At 49.9% G+C, this 24,446-nt stretch overlaps 1 protein-coding gene across 2 annotated transcripts in view; it reads right to left on the bottom strand.

Annotated features, from left to right (window-relative positions):
• Window positions 1-24,446, bottom strand: part of MGLL (monoglyceride lipase) — a 113,980-nt gene that overhangs the window by 72,165 nt on the left and 17,369 nt on the right. For both annotated transcript variants that reach the window (XM_041761449.1, XM_041761448.1), the window contains exon 3: window positions 1,048-1,154. In XM_041761449.1, the coding sequence (XP_041617383.1) occupies window positions 1,048-1,154 (107 nt within the window). The remainder of the gene's footprint in view (window positions 1-1,047; window positions 1,155-24,446) is intronic.

Raw genomic sequence — 24,446 nt, 5'->3', positions numbered from 1 at the left:
GGTAATCCACATTTACACTTATTTTTATACAAAATGCCCCAGCAAGCTTCTCATCCCCTGCTCATCGTCTCTCTGCACAGATATGCTTTCCCTCTCTCAAGGACTCCTTGGCCCCATCTCTGCTCCCCACCTCCCTCTTTTCAGCAATGCCACTTAATTATCTGTTTTTCAAATCCCATATAATAGAAACCACCTTGCTGGATCTGAGCCGGGACGATAGATTTCTACATTGAAGCGGTGGAGAAATCACCATGTTCAGTCATGGGGGAACACCTTGTTTTTAAAGACTGTTAGGCAAGGAAGGATCTAAATTGGGAGCTTTCCAAACCATGAAGAATGTCACAAAAATGAAGGGATGACATACTGACTTAGGCAATAAACGCTGCATTTTGACGGTGATTGTGGATTTTGTTACAGGACAAAGAATCAAAGCATTGGCCTGGGGATGTGTGTGTGTGTGTGTGTGCAAGAATGTGTATGCATGCATAAGTGTGTGTGTGCGTGCACATGCACGTGTGTGTTTGGGGCTTTCTTGTGACCAACACGGCCTTTGAGATTTTTACTATTCTCCTGGTTTGAAATGCTTTGTAAATGTCTTGCAGTGAAAGTGGGGTTGAATTGTATTTGCACTGCCTATACCACATCTATCTGAAGTCCCTTGGGAGAAAACCAGGGCCTGTTTTGTACAGAAAGCACTTTATAAATGCAAGAGAGGATTCCTTGGCCTGGGGCAAGTTCTTACATAAACAGATTCTGGCTTTGGTTTTTTTTTTCAGTTGAGATTTCTAATCAGTCTTCTTTCAATCCCAGACTCAACAGAAACTGCTGGTCAGACACATTTTTTTGTTTACATGACTACAGTTTTTTTTTTTTTTTTAAAACTCAGAAACATTCCATGGAGAATGTCTTTTCTCAGTGTCACCGCAGGAATCACAGGAGAATAACAGAGGCAGAGGGATGAGGGAGGTGAGGTGATGGGGGGGTGGGGTCCCCAAACTTTCAGGGCCCGGCCAGCAGCCTGGGCCCTGTCCCCTGGGGGGTACTCACCATGGTCGTGGGCAAACACCAGCAGCTCCAGCCCCACCAGCATCTGAGCCAGCTCATCATAGCGGCCGCAGTGCTCCCCAGCTCCATGGGACACAAAGATGAGGGCCCTGCAGGGGTGAGAGGGAGCCAGGTTAGGAAGGCGACAGACCACTGAGCATGGCTTGAGCAATACAGAACTTTCAAGACACCAGCATCAAGTGGAAGACAGATTTACGGGCTAGATGCATTAGTGAGAGGCACTGCTGTTAAAATGCTAGCTCCAGGCCACAAAGAACAGAGCCCAAATCCAGGCTGTCCTAGGAACTCCCCTGGGAACTCCCCATCCCACAAAGCTTCACTCCTTCCCCTGTAGGATACTAACGAGAATAGTACCTCCCTCCGGGGAGATAAGGGGGCTCGTGAGGGTCCAGGAGCTACTTTCTGCCAGGCCCAGTGCATGTGCCAGGTCCTCCCTAGCCAGCCGCCCAGGTGAGCCAGCCCTCAGCCACCCAGGACACACCTTGGCCATGGCCACAGTGATTGCTCCAGGGACAGGCAGGGGCCTCAAGTCGATCTGAGGAGACCCCAGGGCTCTGTCGGGCTGACTCATCCTTGAGGCCCACAGCCTATGTGGCTCACACCTGGCAGGAGGCTGAAGATGCCTTCTCCTGGCTACCTGGGCCAATGCTCTGGGAAGGGATGGCAAGCCCTAAAGGTGGTGTGGGGGCCCTGGAGCCAGCCCGACCTGAAGCCAGAACTGTCTCCCCAACCTGCCTTCTGCTGTGCTGGTGTCTGTCACTTGTGATCAGAAGAATCCTAAGTGACATCCAGCTCTTCCCATTTGTGTGTGGGATGGTTTTACCTCTATTCCCATCCTTCTATGGGCTGCTGGAATGCCCATCATGAGGGCGCCTTGTATTCTCTTCCCCCTTTCTCCAGCTGGCAAACCCCTCCCCTCCCTGAAGGTTCCCTCCTCTGAGGAAGATTTCACAGCCTCTAGCAGGCTCTTCTAAGCCTCCTCTCTCCTCGGGGCTTCTGTAATCCCTCTGTTGATGCAGGGGCAACAGCTGCCTTCTGCTTACCTCCACCACCACTTACAACCTTCTCCAGGACATGCAAACACTGCTTTTTCTTTAGTAGCTAGCACGGTTATGAGCTCACAGTGGAGATTCTGAAGGAAGGAGGGTTGTAGGTTTTACAAGAAACAGCTATATTTTGCACCTTAAGTCTGTGTAGGAGAAGCCCCAGTGTCCAGAAGCAGAGCTCTGCTGGGCACTCAGTCACCCCGGAAGACCTCCAATGTGGCAGGGCTACTCTGTGGCCTGAACACTAGTGCCACCGTGCTATGGCTCGGCCCACCTGCACCAGCCAGAGCCAGCCTGCCCACAGTGGGGGCTAGTGAAAGGGCATTTAGATTCTCAAACAGATAGTTTTCAAGACTCATCTTCTTGGCATAAGACCCATGGGAGTGTCTGATTCCCCTTCGGGCAGAGTGAATGCTGCAAGCAACACCCATCCAATTTCTGCCAATAATGAGAGGATGGGGGGAGTGAGGGGGGAGGAGGAGAAGGAGGAAAGGGAGAGCCACCACTGCCAGTTCCTGAGCATTTACTACGCCTCAGTTCCTCTGTTAATCCACATATAAGATTTCTAACCTTTATCGTCATCTTACACTTTGTTTTCTTTACAGCTGAAAATGAAAATCAGAGAAGTTAGGTTACGGCCCAAGTCATCCAGCAAGGTGGTAAAATGTAGATCTGAGTGTGCTGCTGGTGGCTCTCGGGTCACCCATGGGTCACCAGTGGGGCCAGAATACAAGTCACCCTGTCCCTTGCCTGCCTGGACACTCCCTCTGGCCAGTTTACCTCCCTGTCCTCACCAGGGCCTTCCAGCGTCACTCCAGCAGCACCTGCTTCTTCCTGCCCCAGGGCCTTTGACCCAGCCAACCCCCTCTCTCTGAATGCTCTGCTATAGCTGCTCCTCATGCCCCTGTCTTGGGACCCACATCACCACAAAGAAGCCTCTCCGCCCATCACCTGGGGTGGCCCCCCTACTTGGGCCTTTTTGAGCCACACTGGCCCCGTCACTTACACAGACAGGTCTGTAACTGCTCATCACCGGATGCCGTTGCTTTGCCATTCACTTGCCTGCTCAGGCCCTGGCTCTCTACCCTCACTTCCAGGTTCAGCTCAGGAGGCCAGCAGCCTTGTCCGCTTGCTGCCGGCAGAGGCCCAGTGCTGTATCCCAGCCTGTGGCACTCAACAGGGACAAGCAGATGCATGTGAAGGGAACAAACGCCTCATCCCAAAGCCTGCAACAACTCCTCTCTGCCAGGGTGTGTCGGGACAGGACCGTACAGGTTCGTCTCGCCACGCTACTCATTTCTTCTCTGAGCGGTGCACAAAAAATCTGCATGAACTTCGCTGGCCTTTGGTATCTGTCCTCCCTACCCTCTTCCTAGAAACGTAGGACAAACGTTGCGCACCCTCTCCGCTGCTCCATGGAACGCCCAGCCACCTGCTCGTGACCAACGCTCATCCCGGCAGACCCCACCTGCCCACCTGCCACTTCTGGGGTCGGCTGAGGATGATGCCGGAACCTCTAAATAGTCAGCTCCCATCTGCAAAAGGGGCAGGGCTTCCAGAACGGATGGCACAAGCACTTTAGCATCCTCTGGGGATGCGGCAGCTGCTGTATTAATTCAGCCCACAGTTAATGCAGGTGAACAAGTGCTCGAGCCGGTCACACTACAGGCAGCCTCTTGCTGCCGTCGGGCTCCTGCTCGGCAGAGGAGCCCTTCAGGGTTTCACTTAGCACCTGGAGGAGTGATGCAAGGCACTGCCATTATGCCTGAAATTGCTTGTTAATAGAATCTACCCCTGAGAGATCATGTGGAAAAATACTTGGCCTCTGACTCCATAGAAATTTCTTCCAATCCAGTGGTTCTCAACTTTGTCTGCAACTTGAAATCGCCTGGAGAGCTTTCACAGATGCTGAGGCTGGGTCCCACCCCCAGAAGAACCCCTGGGTTTAATTGGTGCAGGGTGGGGAAAGCTCTCCAGGGTTCTGGTGTGCAGCTGAAGTGGAGAAGCACCTGCTCCCATCACAGCGTGCAGCTCGGTGCTGAGCAGCGTGCCTGCTCAGAGGTCGCGTGGAACTCGCCAGTGGCAAGAATGCCACCATTTAGGCCTGGAGACCTACAGCCACTTATCTCCCCAGGGAACATGCTGGGTAAACCACAGTTTCTATCTGTAGAGATGCAGACACTTCCAGAAATGAAGCAGGCTGGCAGGGACCCACTTCCCCGTCCCCTGGCAGGTTGCAGAAGCTTCTGGGCCCTTCTCTGTATGGGCTCAGTCCCCTTCCCAACCCGGGCCTCCCCCTAACCAACAGATGCATGCCCTGAAGCTGCCCCTGTGGTAAGTGGGGTTCTCTTAGTCTGTGCATTCAGCCCTGGCCTGGGCCCCGGTTCTGATACATCAGTGCCTCCCCCTCCCCACATGTATCTGTTCCCTGGACTCGAGTCTTTGTTTTGTAGAATCTGTCTGGCAAAGTGAGCATCAAATCACATTACTCCTCCGCCTTAATCCCTTCAGAGACTTCTCACCGCAAGAGAACAAAGCTATTGCCTCTGTGATGACATCCTCACCTCCCTCCTCTCCTCTGCCTGTGGCCTCCTTTCCGACATGTTGCACAACTGGGGCGAGGGAGAAGGGAGTCCTGATATGCAGTGTTGGCTGTTTCCACAGTGTACGTGCTCTCTCCCAGCTGACGGCAGGTTAGTGTGCTGTCACTGGGCATGGGGTGGGAGGGTGCGGATGCCCAGCAAGCCGATTCCCACCTGGGAGCCTCTGCCCCTGCCAAGGCATCCAATGGGGATGCCCCCTCAGTCTGCACACAGTGACTTTGGCTTAATGTCATCGATCTCAGGCCTTCTGCGACCACTGCAGTACAAAGAGGCCCGGGTCACCATCCAAAACCACTTGTCCACTACCACACCTCTTTCTGCCTCTAACTAGGCTGCGTTATACGAAGGCAACAAAGGTGTCATCTATGGTGCTCCCTACTATATCCTCAGCGGGTGAAAATGTTGGCGCTTCGCAGGAGCTTAGGAAGGACTAGTTGGCTGACTGGAGGATCCCCAGGGCCTGGATCCCTCTGCCCCCCACCTCACAGCCCCCAGGTTTGGAGTTCACAGCCAGGGGCAGGCACGTCAGGAAGTCAGGCTGCCATGGGGTTTTCCATCGCTTCACTCCGCTCACCTGCCAGGACCCGCCTGCCCTGCCCCCGCACACCTGCTGTAGGTGTGGCACCATCTGTTGATCTGCTCCCCTGTCACCCCCGTGTCCTACCCCTTCTGGTGTCAGGGGCATGCCAGCTGTGTGTATTTAGGCTCCATCTCCCTAGGAGAAGGGGAACCCCCAGCCTGAGGCTGTCTGAGCTCCCTCCTCCACCGCTGGAGGCTGACCTCCACTTGGAACTTCCCCTTTGCGGTTGCACAAGATGTTGTGATTCTTGCTGTTTCTGCTCTGAAAACATTCGGCACCAAGGAATCGAGAGGTGGTTAAATAAACACCACAGTTGCTGGGTGGCTGAGACTAGAGCAAACTGAAGTCAGGACGACTGGGTTTGGTTCCTGACATCACCACGTGGGGCCCTGGGCAAGTCACCTGGTTGGTAGCTCTGAGCCTGCACTTACAGGACGGCAGCAACCAGCGACCTTGACTGAGGTCGTCCAGAAATACTGACGCCAGGTTTATCACGTGCTAGGCGCCAGGGCCCCAGACAGGGACAAACAGCATGGTCCCTGCCCTCGCACAGGTCACATTCCAGCAGGACGGACAGACACAGAGAATACACCTGTGGGCATGTATTGTGAGAGGCCCCGGGGACACAAAGAGAAGGCAGCACAGGGAGCCTTCTTTGGACAGGAGGGAGTGGCTAGTAAGAGTTCTAAGAAGTGAGGCAGCCAGAGCCTGTAGGGCCCTGGGGGGCAAGGAACTAAGGGGTTTCTCCTTACAGAGGATGGCTCTGCATTGGACAGTGATTGGATCTGACCTTCGGAAGCTTCCAGGGCTGCCATGGAGAATGGAAGGAGAGACAGAGGATGCTGTTTGTCAGGGCACCTGCAGGCTGGGCTCTCAGCGGGTGCCAGGCACAGAGGTTCTCTCCCTCCCCTCCTGCCCTGGCATCCCGCAGTCTCCGCAGAGAACAGCGGCAGAAAATTAGCAGGGACATTTACACAGACAAGGCAATATCCACAGCAGCAGAAATCAGGTTGCAGAAGAGGCTGGCGAAGATCTTTTTCCTGGAACTTCTTTAATGGCTGCAGCCAGTTGGGAGACAGTCATTCTGGGAGGAGGCAATGACTGTCAGAGGGGGAGGCCCAGCCCCAGGAGCAGATGGCCTGCCTGGCATCCGGCCCTGGGAGGCGAGGCAGCTCCCAGCATAGCATATGCAGCCCTTGACATGAATATGCTGCAGAACTTCTCAGAATTTATAAACTCGGGCTGGTGTGGCCATGCCCCAGGTTTGACAAAGTGGAGTTTCCCCCCACATTGAAAAACGATTTCTCCCTTTAATCCTTTGCTTAGTCATTATTTCAGTGATCAAACTTTCTAGGTCTTAGTTTGCTCATCTGTAAAATGGGGATAATCCTACCACCGCCAACCTCAGAGGGCATTGTGACATAAACGACCAAAGGTATATGGGATGCTCTGGGCCTTCCTAGCATATAGACAGCTCTCTGTAACTGCCTGCCTTGAAGATGTTTCCTCTGATGGCACAGACAGTCTGCCTGTGGTCTAGAGCCCTGGCTTTACACTCCAGCCCTCCCATAAACTGGCTTCCAGATCTCTGTGGGCCTCAGTTTCTCCACCTGTGAAATGGGGTCATGGTACCTCCTCACTGGGGTTTTGAGATGAAATGAGAGGATGTATGTGAAGGCATGCAGCCCAAGGCTGAAAGCTCTGACTCTGCTGCCACACACTCTGCCTGCCTGTGCCCAGAAGGTGAGGCCCGATCATGGACCCACACCAGGCAGGGACCCAGGAAGGCTGGGCGGAAAACAAGCCTGCAGCCACCAACACCTTGAAAGGCAGGGACGGGTGCTAGAATGAAAAGCACTCCCCTCTATCAAGGATGACCCCGTCTGTCACGTACAGGACTGTGGACTTGGCTGGGACCTCTCCATGTGCACACATGTGGCAGGTATCACAACACCTCCCCCGAGATGCTGTTGGAAGGTTTAGATGAACCTACCTCAAGGACTTAGCATGGTCTGGCACCGAGTAGAAAACATTAGCCTTGTGCTTGCCCTGCCCTTTCCAAAGCCACAGAAAGCTTCATCAAAGGAGTTGCTGGATGCCCAACTGAAGCAATGCTCTGCTCATTTTATTAGGAAAAATTCAGGAAACCCAGGATTTGTGGGAGGAAACCCATATGTCAGATGATCACAGTGGATGTTCCTACCAGCAGGCAGCAGCTCAGGTGGCAAGGTGGGGGCATCTGACCCAGGGAGGGGAAGGACACTAGCCCCCACGAGCCCTTAAAATGTCCTCAAATGAAGGGGGCAGGAGGGCATCCGCCTGCCCGTTCTGGGGGCAGTATGTGCTAGGAGTTCTCACTTACCCCCGAGGCATCCCACTCAGGCAGCTGGGTGGCTCACTCCATCATCCACATCCACCAAACTCCTTCCTGCCAAATTTTATGACTTTAAAAAAAAATCCGCCCGGCACGTTTTGTCATGGGGCCCATGAGTGGGACTGCCAGGCTCCGCTGGACCCGTTTCCCATCACTAAAGCAGAGGCATGATGGGCTCTGCTGGAAGCCAAATTTAACCATTTCCCCTCCTCTTCCAGAGCGCCAGGCAGACTTCGCTCCTCTCCGTCTCTGGCAGGGCTCCCACAGCCAAATAGTGTGTGGCGGGGACCGATATAGAGCAAAACCCACAGAGGGTTATACAACTGCATAGGGGGAGCTAGAAATAGACTCATTTGTGAAACAGATCAATAATGCTTATCTCCCGGGGTCTTTGTGAGGGTTGATTGAGAGAATTTATGGAATATAACCCTGCAGCACGTTGGTGCCGAGTCAGGCATTACATAATAGCCAATGCTGACAGCTGAGACTTACTTTGGCTCCATGTTGGTCTAAGCATGTTATGTGCTAACTCGTTTCACCCTCACGATAACCCCCGTGAGGTGGTTCCGGCTCTTCAGACCCATTTTTCCAAGGAGAAGAGTGAGGCCCAGAGAGGCTACACAGCTTGCCTGAGGTTTAGAACTCAGTAGAACCCGAACGCAGCCAGGCTGGCTCTCAGGGGTGCATTCTGGCCCACGGCGTGATGGCACGGCAGGAGGGAGAGGCCAAGTGATCATGTCACCGTGTGTGGTCAGATGATCCCCGAGCCCCTCGCCCTGACCAGCTTCTCGCTCTGGCCTCCTGCCCCAGCCCACCCCTTCTCCCACCCTGTACACCAACCAAAGAAGGGCATCTCGTTCTCCAGCTCACCACCTCTGCCCATGCCTGTGATTGGGCTCAGGTCTGTCTCTTGCCTTCTCCGAACTCTGAAGACTTTCCTGGCATCTCCCAGCCCGTTAGCTGCTCCCTCCTGAAGCCCTAAGAACACTCTGTTCACATCTCTTTTATCCAAGACTCCTCAATAGCTAGCGTGAGTAGATAGCCACGAGTTCATTGAAGACAAGGGCCATGTTTTATTGATTTGTCCTGGTGTCTGGTCCCTAGCAGCTAGGATGGCCTCCATTCTAGAAATCACAAATGATGAAGGAAAGAATGAATGAATGAGGAAATGAAGTGGCTCAGAGGAGGCGGACACCAACCCACGTTGGGGGGGAGCATGCCTGGAGGCCCACGGGCCACTCCTGTATGCCCTACAACTATTTTGCAAGCCCCTGGTTCCTTCCAGGCATGATCTAAACATTCCTTACTGTTACACACCATTTCACACATTAGGGAGCAGGCACAGAGATGTTAACTCAGATGCCCATCTTTGAGGGAGGAAAATTCGATTGGAGGATCCTCTTTCATAACCAGTATGTTCGATGCCGATGTCTTGCAGGAGAGGGAAACTGGGTGCTCTTTGTGTTTCGGAGAGGCGATGGGCTATAGGTGGCTTCTCCTGGGAGAGGCCACCACAAAGGACACGAGTAACCCCAAACTGGCTAGAGATTACCTATCAAGGATCTGCTTCTATTCCAGAATCCTGAAATAAATGTACTGAGTCATCTGTTCATTTATCAATGATTTGCGGGACCAGCTATGGGTCAACTCATCTAAGGATCCTATGAATAAGAGTTCCATTGCTCCAGGGGGGTCAGAGTGGAAACAACTCCTGGCACCTCCCCGTGTCCACAGCACAGCCTCCCTACTCCACCCCAGACAGAATGCCTGGCTCTCTACTTCGCTGCCCCTTCTCTGTCCTGGTCCCAGCTGCCTACCCGTTTCCTGTTTGACTCCAACCTATGATCCTTCTCGCATGTGTGCTCCCCCATGCCCCACTGCCTCCCCAGGGCCCACTGTGGTTACGTATGTATATGTTTTACTGCTGATTATTCCACCCCCCAGCCTCCTCCCAGGACCCGGACCAGGACCAGGGCATTTCAATAGCAGCATAGGCCAAACCCATCCTCTGTTTTTTTTGTTTTGTTTTGTTTTTTAAGATTTTATTTATTTATTCATGAGAGACACAGAGAGAGACAGAGAGAGGCAGAGACACAGGCAAAGGGAGAAGCAGGCTCCATGCAGGGAGCCCGACATGGGACTCGATCCCGGGTCTCCAGGATCATGCCCTGGGCCTAAGGCAGGTGCTAAACCGCTGAGCCACCCAGGCTGCCCCATCCTCTGGTTTTTGAGAAAGTCATTCACTGCCTCAAGTGCCTTACTAGTGAAAGAATAAGGAGAATCTTTTCCTTGTACAGGTGTTTTGAAGTTTAAATGACAATGTTCTCAAAATGTCTAGTGTTGCACCTGCCTGAATGCCAGCTCCCTTCTTTTGGCTTCCTCTTCTCCTTACGTGCATGCCAGGATTGTGAGAGTCAAGTCATTTGAGAACACGCAAAGGAGGCTGGCACTTTGCAAGAATGCTCCAGACAACCGTTGAGTTACGTGCCAGGTCACCTACTGGTTTTCTGATCAGTGTATTTGGGTTTTTATACCTCTGACTCACATCAGGCAGGCACACCTGTGTCAGAAATGGACTGGGCTTCATCTGCCCGGGGGTGGGGAGGTCATACTTGAAACATTTTTATTTGGAACAAGGATGATGACTGCCAGCCTACCTAAGGCTGAAGGAATTCTCCATCCTTCCGGCCGTGAGCCAGATGGAGCTCTTCCCAGCTCTGACATGCTAACTACAATGGCTCCCCCAGGGAAATAAAGCAGTCAGGGTAGCACCAGGCACGTGGCAGGACAGCAGCCACCTTGGACCCTGGCTGGCTCAACAGCTCCCACAGCCACTGTCAGGGCTCGGTCTGCACTCCGCCCATGTCTATGGAGAAGGAAGGCAGACGCTGGCTTGGGAGGCGCACACACTGGGTGGTTTCAAAAGCCCCACTTAGCATAATTCCTAATAAGCCAAAGTTACTAAATCATTAGAAAAATAGGTAACGAGTATGTAGGCTATCATGTAACTATAATTTTACTTTCTAAAAATTTTAACAACATGGGTGGGGGGATGAGTAAAATAAGTGATGAGTGATAGGGATTCAGGAATGTACTTGTGATGCACACCGGGTGTTGTGGGGAAGTGTTGAATCACTAAACTGTACACCTGAAACTAATATTACCCTGTATGTTAACGACCTGGAATTTCAAAAAAAAGTAAAAAAAATTATAACCACATATTTTCTGTGTCTCTGTGCCAGGTGCTGGGCTTCGTGCTCTATATGCAGAATCTCATCCCCCCCAACTGGAAAAGCTCAGAGCTCTAGCTACCATGGAGTCTTTTCAGATGTCCGTTTCTTCCCTCTTCATAAGTGCTCATTCTTCACTTATAAAAGCCAAGTCTTAAAACAAACAAACAAACAAACAAACAAACAAACAAGTCTTCCTGATCATGCCAGGAGTTATTGGCAAGTTTCTAAATTTCTTGTAGCAATACCACCTCATAAGATACTCGTTCCTGTGATTCCTGAGAAAGATGCCCTTCTTTGCGGCTGCTAAGTCTTTTGGATCTCTGGCGATTTTTCATCTTTTGCTCAGTCTTTCCAAAGAAGGCCAAGACTTGTTCAGTGTTGGAGACTGGGAGATGATTGTGGGGGTTCTTGCCCAAAGGTTTCAGTCCAGATGAAGCAAAAGGCTTAGCATTACTCTAAGCTGCTACCTTAGTACATTGGGAAGGAGTAATTAATGTTCCTGGTGTATCCATGAAGTGAAAAATCATGCCACCAAATCTTTCTTTATATATAATATTTTAAAATGCACACACCCATGCCCACACACATAATTTATGTATTTTGAAAAGGGAATGTGGGTCATTCTGAAAAATGGAAAAATACAGACAAGCCTAAAGGAAAATGAAATCCATCCATAACCTCACTATCCAGTGATAACCAGTGTGAACATTTTATTTCCTCCCAGGTTCTTCCTTTCCACATATATTAATATCTGTTTGTCATTGCTTACAGTTTAATTATCAATGTATAGTTATGACTTTTAATTGTAATTATAACTTATAACTATCATCACACCGCATGTTTCATTTAGGATCCTCCTTTGGATTCCTTAACATCTTTCCATGAACAGCTGCCCACAGGAAGAGCACTGCCACCTCCTTCGAGAGTCACTCTGAGAGTGAATGAGGGGAATGTCTGAGGAAGCCCCCAGCACAGGGCCCAGTACCTGGGAGGTATCTAGGAAGTGATTAGATGACAAACCCATGGCATCCGGACCCCCAGTCCCCTCCTGAACCCAGAGCAGACATTACTAATCAATCGTGGCTCCCTGCTCTGCTGAACCCCAGGCAGCCTGTGAGCCTTTTTCAGCACCACATTCTGGACAGCCACATATTATCTTCCTATCCATGTTATATCTCCTGGTTTTGAGAAGGCTGGTTTTGCATAGCTTCAATCCCCAATTTCCCCCTAGGACGATGTCACGGCTACTTGGGAGCTGCCAGCCTCTTGCATTCCATGAATCAGTAGTTGACTCTTTTACATTTAGCTGGGGCCTCCCTTACCAAGCACCATGGAGCTAATGCATTCGGGTTGCCAAAATCAGGGTCTGGCTTCAAAAGTTCTAGTTAGGTGTCCAGCAGATGAGAGCCTCACTCTGCTACACAATAGTGGTAGGGCTGAATTTAGTTTAAGACTGGTCCATCTCGCTTCCGGGGCCATCAAAGGAATGTCACCACACAACCCTCAACACTGCGAGGTACTGAAGCCACAGGTGCTCCTTGATAAATATCACAGGATGCCTGGGGCCATCCAGTCTCCTGAGCACAGAATCTCACAGCAAAGCTTCCCAGTGTAAGGATAATTAAATTCCAAAGTGGGCCTGCCCTAAAGTCATTCAACTAGAAAATTATAAGCCACAGCAACGATGTATTTTCATATAAATGTGCAAAAGCAAATCCAGCATCAACCAGCTTGAAGCAGAGGGGGGATAAACAATTTGAAGCATTTTAACACCTAATTTATCATACTGCTAACATTTCTCTTTGGGCACTTAGCGCATTCCTCTCCCTGGGCCACCCAGACGCCTGCCTTATCTAGCCTGCTAAGCCAAGAGGTTCTGGAAGGCAATGCCTTATTCACTCTGCAGAGTCTCATGGGAGACTGTGAGCAACTGTTGTGCCTGCAGTCAGGGCTGGCAGACGAGAAGCATGCGATGCCACTCTGTCGCTGGCATGTCATGGGCTGCCGGCTGCATGACTACGTCAACATCATCCCCCATCCCCACTGTCCTTGTTTCTCTGCAGAGGACATGTCCCAAGATGGTTCACTGCTCAGCCTCTGGGACAGTCACTCCCTGCTGGCTCCTCTTACTCCTGCATCGCATATGGCTGTCCCAAGCAGACCCAGCTGGAGCGGAGCAAGGCAGAGTCTCCTCCTGGACATACAGTCACACACTCACTCTTTGTAGTCAAAGGATAATGTCCCCCTGATGTATGAAAGTAACATCTCTCCTAGATAACACTTCCTCTTGACCTTCCAATACTCGGTCTAGCCTTCCTCTGCACACGGCCTATTTTCTGAGCTAGAAGGCCTCTGAAAGCAGAAATCCAGGGCCAAAGGATTGAGACCTATGACATTCTTTTATTAGGGTTATCTACAACTCCTTATTATTTATCTGAGATGTTATATATTCTGAGTATCACTCATATCCTAAAATATTCCAGATGAGGAAAACATAAAATCAAAAACAACACAAAATCAAACTCTTCATGTTGCACAGAGGAGCCTTCCCAACATGTCTCCAAACTTCGTCTCGAGGCGCATCCCAATCCTTATAACAATTACACTGAGATCAGTATTTCCAGGTCAGCAGGCTGGCATGATTTCTCATTGTGAATTTAAATAGTCGTACCAAAGTGGACATGCATGTACAGAACATCACTGGCACTGAGGAAGTGCATGTGCACCTCTTCCTCCCTCCAGAAGTCATCACTTCTCCTGATTCCTGGGATAATTTACTCCTTTGCTTTTCTTCACAGCTTAACCATCTATGTGTGTAGGTAAACACTGATGTGTTTAGTTTTGCCTGTGTTCGAACTTTTATGTGAATAGACTCATCCTAACTTTTTTTTTTTCTGGGTGTTAATTGTTTCTTTTATTCAGTATGCTTTGGGATCTCATCCACCTGGATGAGCAGCCACAGGGTCCTTTCTGACTACTGTATGATATTCCACCATAAGATATTTTATAATGTGTTAATCTAGCCTCCTACAGATGGGCATTCAGGTTGTTTCCAGTTTGGGTGTAAGTCATGTTGCTCTGGCCATTCTCGTGTGTCTCCTGGTACTCATGGGCAAGAGTGTTTCCAGCATGTATATCTGATAATAGAGTCACTGGATAGAGTTTGAAGATGTTCAGCTTCTCCCAGGTGATGACAAATTGTTTTCCAAAGAGGTGGGGCCATTTTACACTCTTCCTTATAGCTGTGAGCATTCCTTTGTCCACAGCCTCACCACCCCCTGGTAATAATGTCAGACTTCAGATTTGCCAATCAAATGGGCGTGAAATGGTATCTTGTTGTGGTTTTAATTCCCATTTTCCTAGTTATTGATGAGCTTGAGCACCACTGGCACATAAAAGGCTTCTGAGCTATGCTGCCTCACTCCACCATGACCACATACATTCTGGAGTCCTCTCTCCCTCCTCTCTGCCAATGAACTCCTGTTCAGTCTGCAACACCCAATTCAAATGGGACCTTCTGGGTGACAGTTCCCTTCGGTTCCCTGAGCCAGGATTAGTCAGGCTTCCCACTGGGTTCCCACAGCCCTGGGCTCAGCTGTGTCACAGTCTCTGATCATGCTGGGCTGCAATAACCTGTTCCCTTGTTGTTCCTGCCAGAAAACGACAGCCTCCCTATTTCCCCTCATTTCCATCATGCAGAACAACATCTGGCACAGAATGGCTGCTCATTATGTTCACCGATGGATTTCATCAGGTTTACAGAAGAATGGATTCCTTCTAGTATAGGTTAGTTTGAACTTAGGGGGAAAGGAAGTTTGGATTTAGATAAAAAGACAGATCTGTATTCCTTACCAGATCTGTGTGCGTCAGACTAGCGCCCAAGGTGAATTCCTGGAATGCTGGACATTCATCTCTGTAGGCTCCCCGCTCTGGCTTCAGGCTCCACATCCCGGGTCCCCTCTGGCTCTGAGGGCCTGGTTTGGACTCCTGCCTCATTCTCACTCCTGTGACCATGCCTGTGGCTCCAGCAGCTGGCCCCAGCCACGGAGTCCCAGGACCAACTCCCCCAGACAGGCCCCTCCTCCAGGGCCCACCCCTCTCCTGTTTGTTCTCACCATTCCCTCTGCTGCCACCCCCGCTCGTGCTACCCCAGACCCGGATGCTTGTAACAGCCTCTAGCTCAACACCCTGCCCCCAGTCTCTCCCACTCAAATCTGTGCTGACACAAACCCCAGCTTTCTATTGTTCACAGCCAAAAGTCGTCCACTGCTCTGCTCCCACCACTGACTCATTCCCCCTCGGCCCTCACCTTGCTGGCCCCTCTCCTGTCCCTCCTAGCCTCTTTACTCTACAGGCTCTGCTCTGGGGTCCTCTCAGAGTGCTCCGGCCACCGGAGCCCTGGCGAGCGTGAAGGCGGTCAGCATTCCCACAGTGAGCTGAGGGTCATGGACGATGTGGCCAAGCCAGGGAGCACCGAGAGAAATCTGGGGCAGAGAAGCAGGAGGTGGGAACAGTTCCAAAGAAGGGCCGCAGATAACAAGGGTCAGGATGGGAGAGCAACACAGTTCCCATGGAGAAGCGAGGACTGGGAGGGACAGGCAGGGCCACCTGCCCAGCTTCTCAGGGTCTGTGGCCTCAGCATTCTCCCAGTGCATTCCCAGGACCTCATCCAGCATGCAGGACAAACTGTCAGAGATCAAATGCCCCAAAGAAGCCAGAAGAGAAGGACAAACATACCTAGGAAGCATCTATTTAACCAAAGACTAATCCATTCTGCCAGGAGATTCTTAGGGGTAGCTCTCTGACATAAGAAAGCATAGCACCACTTCTAAAGATGAGGACACTAAGGCTCAAGGAAGTGAGCTGTTTGCTAGCAGAGGAGACAGAACTAGACTTTGGATACACCAGACCTTGAATTTGTGCTGTGCCTACTTCGCCATGCTCCCCTACAGGCCTGGCTCCTAACCCTGGCTCCATTCCCCACCAGTCATGTGATTTCTCTGAACCTGCCCCTGCGTCTCCCAGGGTGGGGGAGAAGACGAAAGAGATAGTGGGTGTCAACAGCATTTGCCAACTGTCCATTGCTATAGTTACACTACTTCAGTCCCTTCTTAGAAAGACACACATGTGAATAAATGGGAGTGAATGAATGCAGTCATGAATCCACTCTCTCCACTCCCCAGTGCTTCGCGGCTGGTGTCTCACCTCCTCACTATGCCACAAGGAGAAACAGTGAATCCCACTTCCTGGTGGCCCCCAAACCGCTCACCCCAGAGCTGCCCACCGAAGAGGGCCTTAAGAACATTTATTAAATGAATAAAGGACCACATGCCTGCGTGACAATAAGGAACATACATAGCACCCTCCTTACAACAGACCAGCATTAACGGTCACGAAAGAGGAGACGATGGTCTTCACGGCAGACTGCAAATGGGCTGCCCCCAACTCCATCCTCCCTTTCTTCCAGAGTGATGGAACCTAACCTGGGCACAAGGCTGCCCAGGCAGAGACCATCTTCTCCAGGCTTCCCTGCAGCTAGGTGTGGCCACATCACTGATTTGCACCAATGGAATATGAGTGGAAGTGATGCATGTAATTTCCAAGACACCCACTTTAAAACAATTTGCTTGTTTTACACTCACTCTCTTCCTCCTTCCCCAGGTCTAGAAGATAGAAATGGCAATGACCCAGCTTTGTTCATGTGACCACACACACAGAGGTGGTGGAGCAATGAGATGGAAGGAAACCTGGGCCCCTGAATGACCCTGTGAAGCAGACTGACCCGCCCAATTGGCCCACTCACCCCTAGACTGGTAAGGAAGGGGGAGTCTATATCTTCATCTTAGATAAGCCACTAAGCTTGGAGGCCTCTTTTAAACATTGCTCAGTCTGTATAGTAACAAATGCAGACTCATTACCAACATCCCTCATGTGTGCAGCAGCAAGCAGATCTGGGTTCAGATCCAGACTCTGTTCCTTCCTAACTCTGTGACTTTGGGCAAGTCTTCCCTGTTTCCTCCTCTGGGAAATGGCGAAACAACAAGACCTGCAGGGAGAATTAAATGACATCAAATATGCACAACAAAGCTGGCTATTGTCATTATCACATCAAAATGTTCTCCTACTCATAAAGCCCCAGCCAGGCCACCCTGGGCCTGTCATCCTGTGCCAGAGGAAGTAGCTTTTATGTTGGTCCCCTGTGTGGTTAACTATTATCTTCCTGCCACAACTGATTTTCCTGTCCTCACATCCATTTTAATGCAAGAACCCTAAAAAGCATGGGGGTAAGAACTGCAAAGTTCAGAAGCATGCAAAGTTCAGGAATATTCCCCAAAGCATCTATTTTTATTTTTTAATTATTTAAAAAAGGTCTTATTTATTTATTCATGAGAGAGATGGAGACATAGGCAGAGGGAGAAGCAGGCTCCCTGTGGGAACCCTGATGCAGGATTTGATCCCAGGATCCCGGGATCATGACCTGAGCTGAAGGCAGATGCTCAACCACTGAGCCACCCAGGCATCCCAAACGTCTATTAAGGAGAGAAAGAGAAAAAAAATATATATATATATATAGAAAGAGAGAGAGAGAGAAAAGATGAAGCCCCACGAACCTGGAAGGCTGCTATGATCACACCCATAATGCAACACAAGGGAACAGAAGGACTGCCTGCCATCAGCCTGATGCCCACGCAACTCTCAGCCCTTCATTTCTTCACTAACAGAGCTCTCGAGCACTTTGGGCCATGCACTCATTGAGGATCAGGGACACATGTGAATTAAATGAAGTCTCTACCCTTATGGGGATTTCATTCTAGTGCCAGAGCCAGAACACTTAGTAAATAAACATATTCTGAGCTGTGTCAAGCACTTTGGAGAAAAACAGTCAAGGTGGAGGGTCAGAAGGACATTCTGCTTTATCCCTAATGACACAGAATTGCTTCCTACAGTACTCATCACACTAGATACTAGGTTCAAGACTTCGGTGAAACATACTCCTGAAGATTATGAATGGCTGAGAGATGCATGAAAAGATGTCCAATATCACAGTCATCAGGGAAATGCAAATGAAAATACAAAGAGCTATTACCTCACACCACCCAGAATGGCTAATCTCAAAAAGACAAGTGACAACAGGTGGAGTGGATGTCAAGAAAACAGAACCTCGTGTGCTGTTGGTGGGAATGGAAATTGGTGCAGCCACTAAGGAAAACAGTAAGGCTAAAAATAGAGCTCCCATAGCATCCAGAAATTCCAGTTCTGGAAATATATCCAAAGGAAATGAAGACTTATGTTGAAGAGACATCTGCACCCCCCCCCCCCCCCCATGTTCACTGCAGCACTATTCACAATAGCCAAGACACGGAAGCAACCTAAGAGTCCGCCGATGGATGAATGGATAAAGACGACATGGTGTGTATATATCTAAAAACACAACGGAACATCATTTAATCCTGCCATTTGTGACGACATGGATAGACTTGGTGGGCACTGAGCTAAATACGGTAACATCTCACTCAGATGTGGAAGCTAAGAAAGAAAAAGAAAAAACCCAAACTTATAGAAAAAAGACATCAGACTTGTGGTTACCAGAGAGGAGGGGGAACCAAGGAAGGAGGTCAAAATGTACACATTTCCAGTTATAAGAAAGCTAAGTCCCAGGGACGTCACACACAGGGTGGTGGCTACAGCTAATGCTGCTGTGTGCGTACAGGAAAGGCATTAAGATCCTAAGGGTGCTTAGGACAAGGAAAAGACCTTTCCTATTGTACTTTTGATGTTGTTGTATGAGGGGCTGGATGCCAGCTGAACTGCGGTCATGGTTTCACAATACAGGGAAGTCAAACACCACGCTCCATCTCCAACTTGGACAGTGCTGCGTGTCAATGGCATGGACGAGATCCAGAGAGCGACAGCCAGAGTTTGGTCGGAGAGGACTCCAGAACTTAAGTGCCTGATGGCTGCCAATAAAATGCAAAAGCGACCACATAGAGGGGCCCACCGAGGCACTCAGCAGCTGGCAGCTCTAGCGCTCAGAATCTAATAAGGAGCTGAAGTGACATTCTGGCTTCCCTAATTAAGCTCGATCAGCCTCTCCCACATTCCCCACTTCCGCTGATTTCCTGGAGGTGCAGGAAACCTGTCGATTCCAAGCCAGTGAGACAGGTAACTAACTGCCTTACAAGAATGAAGTCAGAAGCTTCTATAGAATGATTATTCCTAAAAAAAAAAAAAAAAAAAAAAGAATGAATTATTCTTCTCCAACCAGGTCTGTCCTGCCTTAATATAATTTCCTCCACATAGAGGGATGCAACCTCCAGGAATGATTTATTTTTCATCACAAAGCTGTTCTGTAAAAGGCTAAGAGATTAAGACCCTTCATTAACATGCACAGTCTCTTCAGAGGCCTCTTCTGGCCGCCACAGGGGTGGCCAGCCCTGAATAGGTCCTTGTGCCAAAGGGCTCCTCGGAGGCCATCATCCAGATCAATATTTGGAACAGGCCTTCTGGGAAATCACTAATGGTTTGTGGAAGGCACAGGGCATGATTTTTAGGACAGTCCATTAATGAAGAGCTTCACAGCTGTCCCACGATTCCAGAAAAGACAGGCCAAGGGGCCAGATGTTGGTGCGACTGACTCGGCTCATCTGTGCAAAGGAGTACCAGGCTCTGTCTTCCAAGCCTGGGTCTCTTTCTTACTGCAAAATAAAGGGCCTGGATTTGCCCTAGTTCCCAAGACGGGGGTGCAGGCCCCAGAAGGTGCCAGGGGAGGACCCTCGGCTCCCTAGCATCCTCCCAGGTGCCAACCAGACTCCCCATGGTGGCTGCTGCATGCGAGCTCCTGCCATCTGGGACGGTGTTGCTGTGCTGGCCTGTGCCATTCAAGAAGGGGGGACGCATGCTCATTTATTCAGAGCCTGACTCCTGACTGCAGGTGTGTATATACACCTGGGCAGAAAAAAAAAATTGCTGAGAGCAAGACCATCAGTCTCCTGGAGGGACAGTTCAAACCATCAACATTTAGTAACTGGGGCGATGAACCTTGGAGGTGCCAAGGTACCACGTTACAAGCTTTCAACCTGTGAGATCCCCACGCTGGTGGCACGTGGGATGACACCACCTTAAATAGCATGGAAGCGCATGGGGAGAATATTTATTCTGGTCTGTGAGCACAGAAGGGAGGGGCTCTGAGGCCCTGATCTGTCTTAAATAAGGTCTCGAATAGGAGCCCATCTCCAGGACAGAGAGAGAAGCCACGGGCTCAGGGTTCCGGGGGACAAGCCCAGTTTTAGCACTATGGCTTGGTTTTCTCCTGTGGTCTCTCCGGCTATTGATGGCATCTGATACCGGTTTTCTATTTCCTGAGTTAGAATAACGTTACCTCTTAAAATAGATTTGAAGTGAAAACGAAAGTGAGTCAAAGACTATGAAGAAATCATATTCAATTCAAAGGGCTGCCATGAAAATCCCACAGGTGGCCCGTGAACAAGCAAGGTGTGGGGGACACGGGTCTGAGGAGGACGTGCAGCTCCTTCTCAGCGCTGGGCCAGCAAAACTGCCCGGGCTGTATGGGGTCTCTGGGCCCCCGGGCCCTGCCCAGCGCCTGGGAAGCATCTGAGGACTCACTGGAGACTAGAAAGGAGAGGCAAACCTCCAAAGTAGTCTTGGAAGGAAGAAGAAGCAGCAAAAAGCCGCGTGCCCAGTGAGGCAAGCCCCAGAGGGAGCTCCAGGCCCACCCTGTCCTTGGCCAGCAGGTTCCAGTCCCCACCCACCTCAAAGCCCATTCCTCTGCTGACTTGTCACCTGACCCACATTCCCCCCACTGGTCACCTCTCCCTCGACTGTTTTCTTGCTTGCCAGCCGACTTCTGGCTTCCCCGGGAACCAGGACCTTGGCTCACTCAGCTCAGACTCCCCAACACCTGTCACTGCCGCCTACCTCTTTGAGAGGGAATGCATGACCCTAACTCCCTGTGCCTCAGTTCCCCCATCTGTAGAGCCACGGGGGTAGAACTAGATCATCCTTAGAGTGCTTCCCAACTTCTCAGAGTCTGTGACTGTTAACATGATTGTCCTGTGGTGGTCAGGTGTCCTAGCTTTCTGCTTTCCCTTAATTACTCAATGTCTTCATTTTATGTACAACCACAAAATGAAATGACTAAGGTGAATGAGTGGAGGAAGAGCCTGTTTTATGAGGGAGAAATGGCAAGAATTGGGCCAGCCAGCCAATAACCCTGGAGAGGGTCCACAGGGATCCTCAGCCCCCGAGATGTCCCCCATCACCACCCAAAGGACAAAGGACAAAGTGGCCAGCACTGACTGCCAGGAGGAAGGCCCGAGATTTCTCTGGAAGAAGCTTCTCCTCACAGAACCCAAAGGAGACCTTGGAGAGAAAGGATTTCTATCTGGGCATGGGGATAACGTTTCGATTTTTCTTAAAGGCTTTGCAAGGGAAAATATTTAAAGAGACCACTGGGATGTGGTTTTGGACCTGGATGAAGCAGAAAACAGCGAGTGGAGGTAGTAGATTCTTTAATCAGAGACAGGCTCCCCGACCTTCCTATACCAGTGTGCTGGGCTCCATCTTATGTAACACTTTTTTTTTTCCTGGAAGGAGAACAGCATGAACTTTCCAAGTATGCAGATGGCTCTAAGTTCTTTTGGGTGGTGAAATGCCAAACGGATGGCAATAAACGATCAGGAGATCGTTTATTGAGAATGCAGGAGAGGTGAGACAGGCACACAGTGATGGATTTAAGGGAAACAGTCACAATTTTGCAGGCACCATGAGGCTTCTGAGCTATGATCCTAACAGGCAGCTGCAGCCAGGCTGGCCTGATCAGAGCACACACTGGAGTTGGACACCTGTGGGGTGTGGCGGGAGGCAGTAGATGGACCATGGACCATGGGCTCACACAACAGACCAGTCATCCCACCGTGGGACTTCATCAGAGCCACTGTGGCCTTCTGAGCCTCAATCTTTTTGTCTGTAAAATGGGATCGCTACCTCCATGGGTCATGGTGAACACCGAATAGGACCTATGCACATGGTGGGATTATAGGAATGGCTCTGGAAGGGTTTCATGAGGCAGAGCTGCATGTTAGGCAGCTGTTAAAGGAAACATATTGGTTCAGATGCTGGTTCTGCCATTTATGAGCATGCAGCTCTCTGAGACTCAGTTTCTCCATCAATAACGCAGCAGGAATGATTCTAAACGTCTACAGTGATATGAGATTCAGGGAGATAAAGCCAAAAAAAGTATCTAGCAAGGCATCAGACTCAGGCTTGGACCTTTCTGTAGATCTGTTTCCTTCCTCTTTCCAAAGATGATATGGGCTCAAAGAGTGTTCAAGTAAGTTCACTGCTGCACTTTTAGGTTTAGCCACAGAGATGAGTCAGGCTCTCTCCCCAACTCTTGGCGGGTGCCAGTTGAGATGGAAGCTGACAATGCCCATCTTTGATGTGGTGTGTGGAGTTCTGAATGCACCCAACAGCCAGGCAGGATATGAGCTGGGGCTGTGAGGGGAGAACACTCGGTGAAGCTCTCAAGCTTCTCCAAGCAAAGCACCTGGCCTGGAGCCCAGATCCCACTGGGCCTTGGCACATGTACAAGTGGTTTGCCTTCCTGCCTTTCTCTCTGTCCTGTGGGTCCTCCAAAGGCAGGGACCATGGGGTCTCAATGGTTTCTCTCTCTCTCAAGGCCCAGCAAAAGGCCTGGCACAAAGTTGGTGCTCAGTGAATGTTTGCTGAATGAATCTGCAAATGAATCTACATCCATGGGTAGATGGATGACGGATGGATGATGGAGGCATACAGATGGATGGACGCATGAGGGGATGGATGGGAGGATGGGAGGATGGAAGGGTGGGTGGCTGGCTGCATGGATGGACAGTTATAGCTACATGTTTGTCTCTTCCCTCACAGATGCTGCAGGACATATAGGCTTTCTCTCTGAGGCATGAAAGCCAGGGGCCTACTGACATCCAACACCCCTCTCTCTGGGAGTCTCCAAATCATTTTCAGAAGAGCTATAAGGAGTGCCATGGGACGCCTGGGTGGCTCAGTCCGTTAAGCATCTGCCTTTGGCTCAGGTCATGATCCCAGGGTCCTGGGATTGAGCCCCACATTGGGCTCCCTGCTCAACAAGGAGTCTACTTCTCCTTCCTCTGTGCCTCCCCCATTCATACTCTCTCTTTCTAATAAATAAATAAAATCTTTAAAAAAAAAAAAAAAGGAAGAGGAAGGAATGTCATGGTGGAGTCATGTCTCCTCAATCTCCACACTTTGTGGCTGATTCCACCCAAGCTGGGGAGAGGGGACTCTCAGGCCAGCTGCTTGTCCACAGGGGCCAAAGCCAGGGGCCTGCTGTTCCCCCTGTGACGACAGTGCTCTCTGACTACCTACTATTTTTGGTCTCTCCTTTACATACTTCCTGCTGCTGGATCTGCTATGGATGTCTCAGCAGCAGTCTCCACTCTTCTCCCTGTATTAACTCCCACCGTTTCCCAACAAGGGAGTCTCAGAGCCTCCTCGGTGCCTGCAAGTTAAAGTCCAAACAAGGCACATGAGCCCTTCCCAATGAGACAGCCACCTGCCTTTAGAGCCTTGTCCTTCAGGGCTCCAGCCATTTTCTCTGTCCACACTATGCCTTGTGAGGCTACCCAGTCCTGCCAGGGTCACACTTTCCTCTTTGTTCAGATCTATCACCCTTCAAGACCTGGTTCAGTTTTGAAGTCCTCCACAGCCTTCTCACAAACTGCTTCTTTTAGAAAATGTGGGGAAAACAAGAAAAATCTGAAGAATAAAATGAAAATTGCCCATCACAATTCCACAACCTAGCAATGGCTGCAATTCATATTCCTAATCTTTTTTCCATGATGGTATTTTTAATATGGCTGAGTTCACAGTTTTGTATTGTTATTCCCATGTATCGTTATCTCCTAAACAACTTTCCCTACTATTGGATTTTTATGGTAAACATCATTTAAAATATTTGCATAATGTTCCTTAACTCATTTCCCTAGGTATTTGCATTTTTTGGTAACAGGTTTATTAAGATGTAATTCACAGACCATACAATTCACTCATAAAGTGTAAAATTCAACACTTTTTAATATATTCACACAGTAATGCAAGCATCACCATAATCAATCTTAGAACATTTTCATTGCCCCAAAAAAGAAACCCTACACTCATTAACTATCACCCCTTACTTCCCCGACCTCCACTCCAGCTCTCAAGAATCACTAATCTACTTCACTAATCTACTTTCTCAGTAGATTTGCCTATGCTGGATACTTTGTATAAGTGAAGTCATATAATCTGTGGTCTTTGGTGACTAGGCTTCACTGCTGTTGTCCTATGTATCAGTATTTTATTCCTTTCTATGCCCAAATAATATTCCACTGCCTAGTTATGCTACATTTTGTTCATCCATTCATTAGCTGACAGACATTTGGATTGTTCCTACATTTTGACTATTAGGAATAATGCTGCTATGAGTATTCATGTACAAGTGCTTAGGTGAACCTACATTTTCAGTCGCCT

Source organism: Vulpes lagopus, chromosome 7 (genome assembly GCF_018345385.1).
Source record: "Vulpes lagopus strain Blue_001 chromosome 7, ASM1834538v1, whole genome shotgun sequence".
NCBI classification, from domain to species: domain Eukaryota; kingdom Metazoa; phylum Chordata; class Mammalia; order Carnivora; family Canidae; genus Vulpes; species Vulpes lagopus.
The sequence above is the reverse complement of the archived record's forward strand: the minus strand, read 5'-3'. Positions and strand labels throughout refer to the sequence as shown.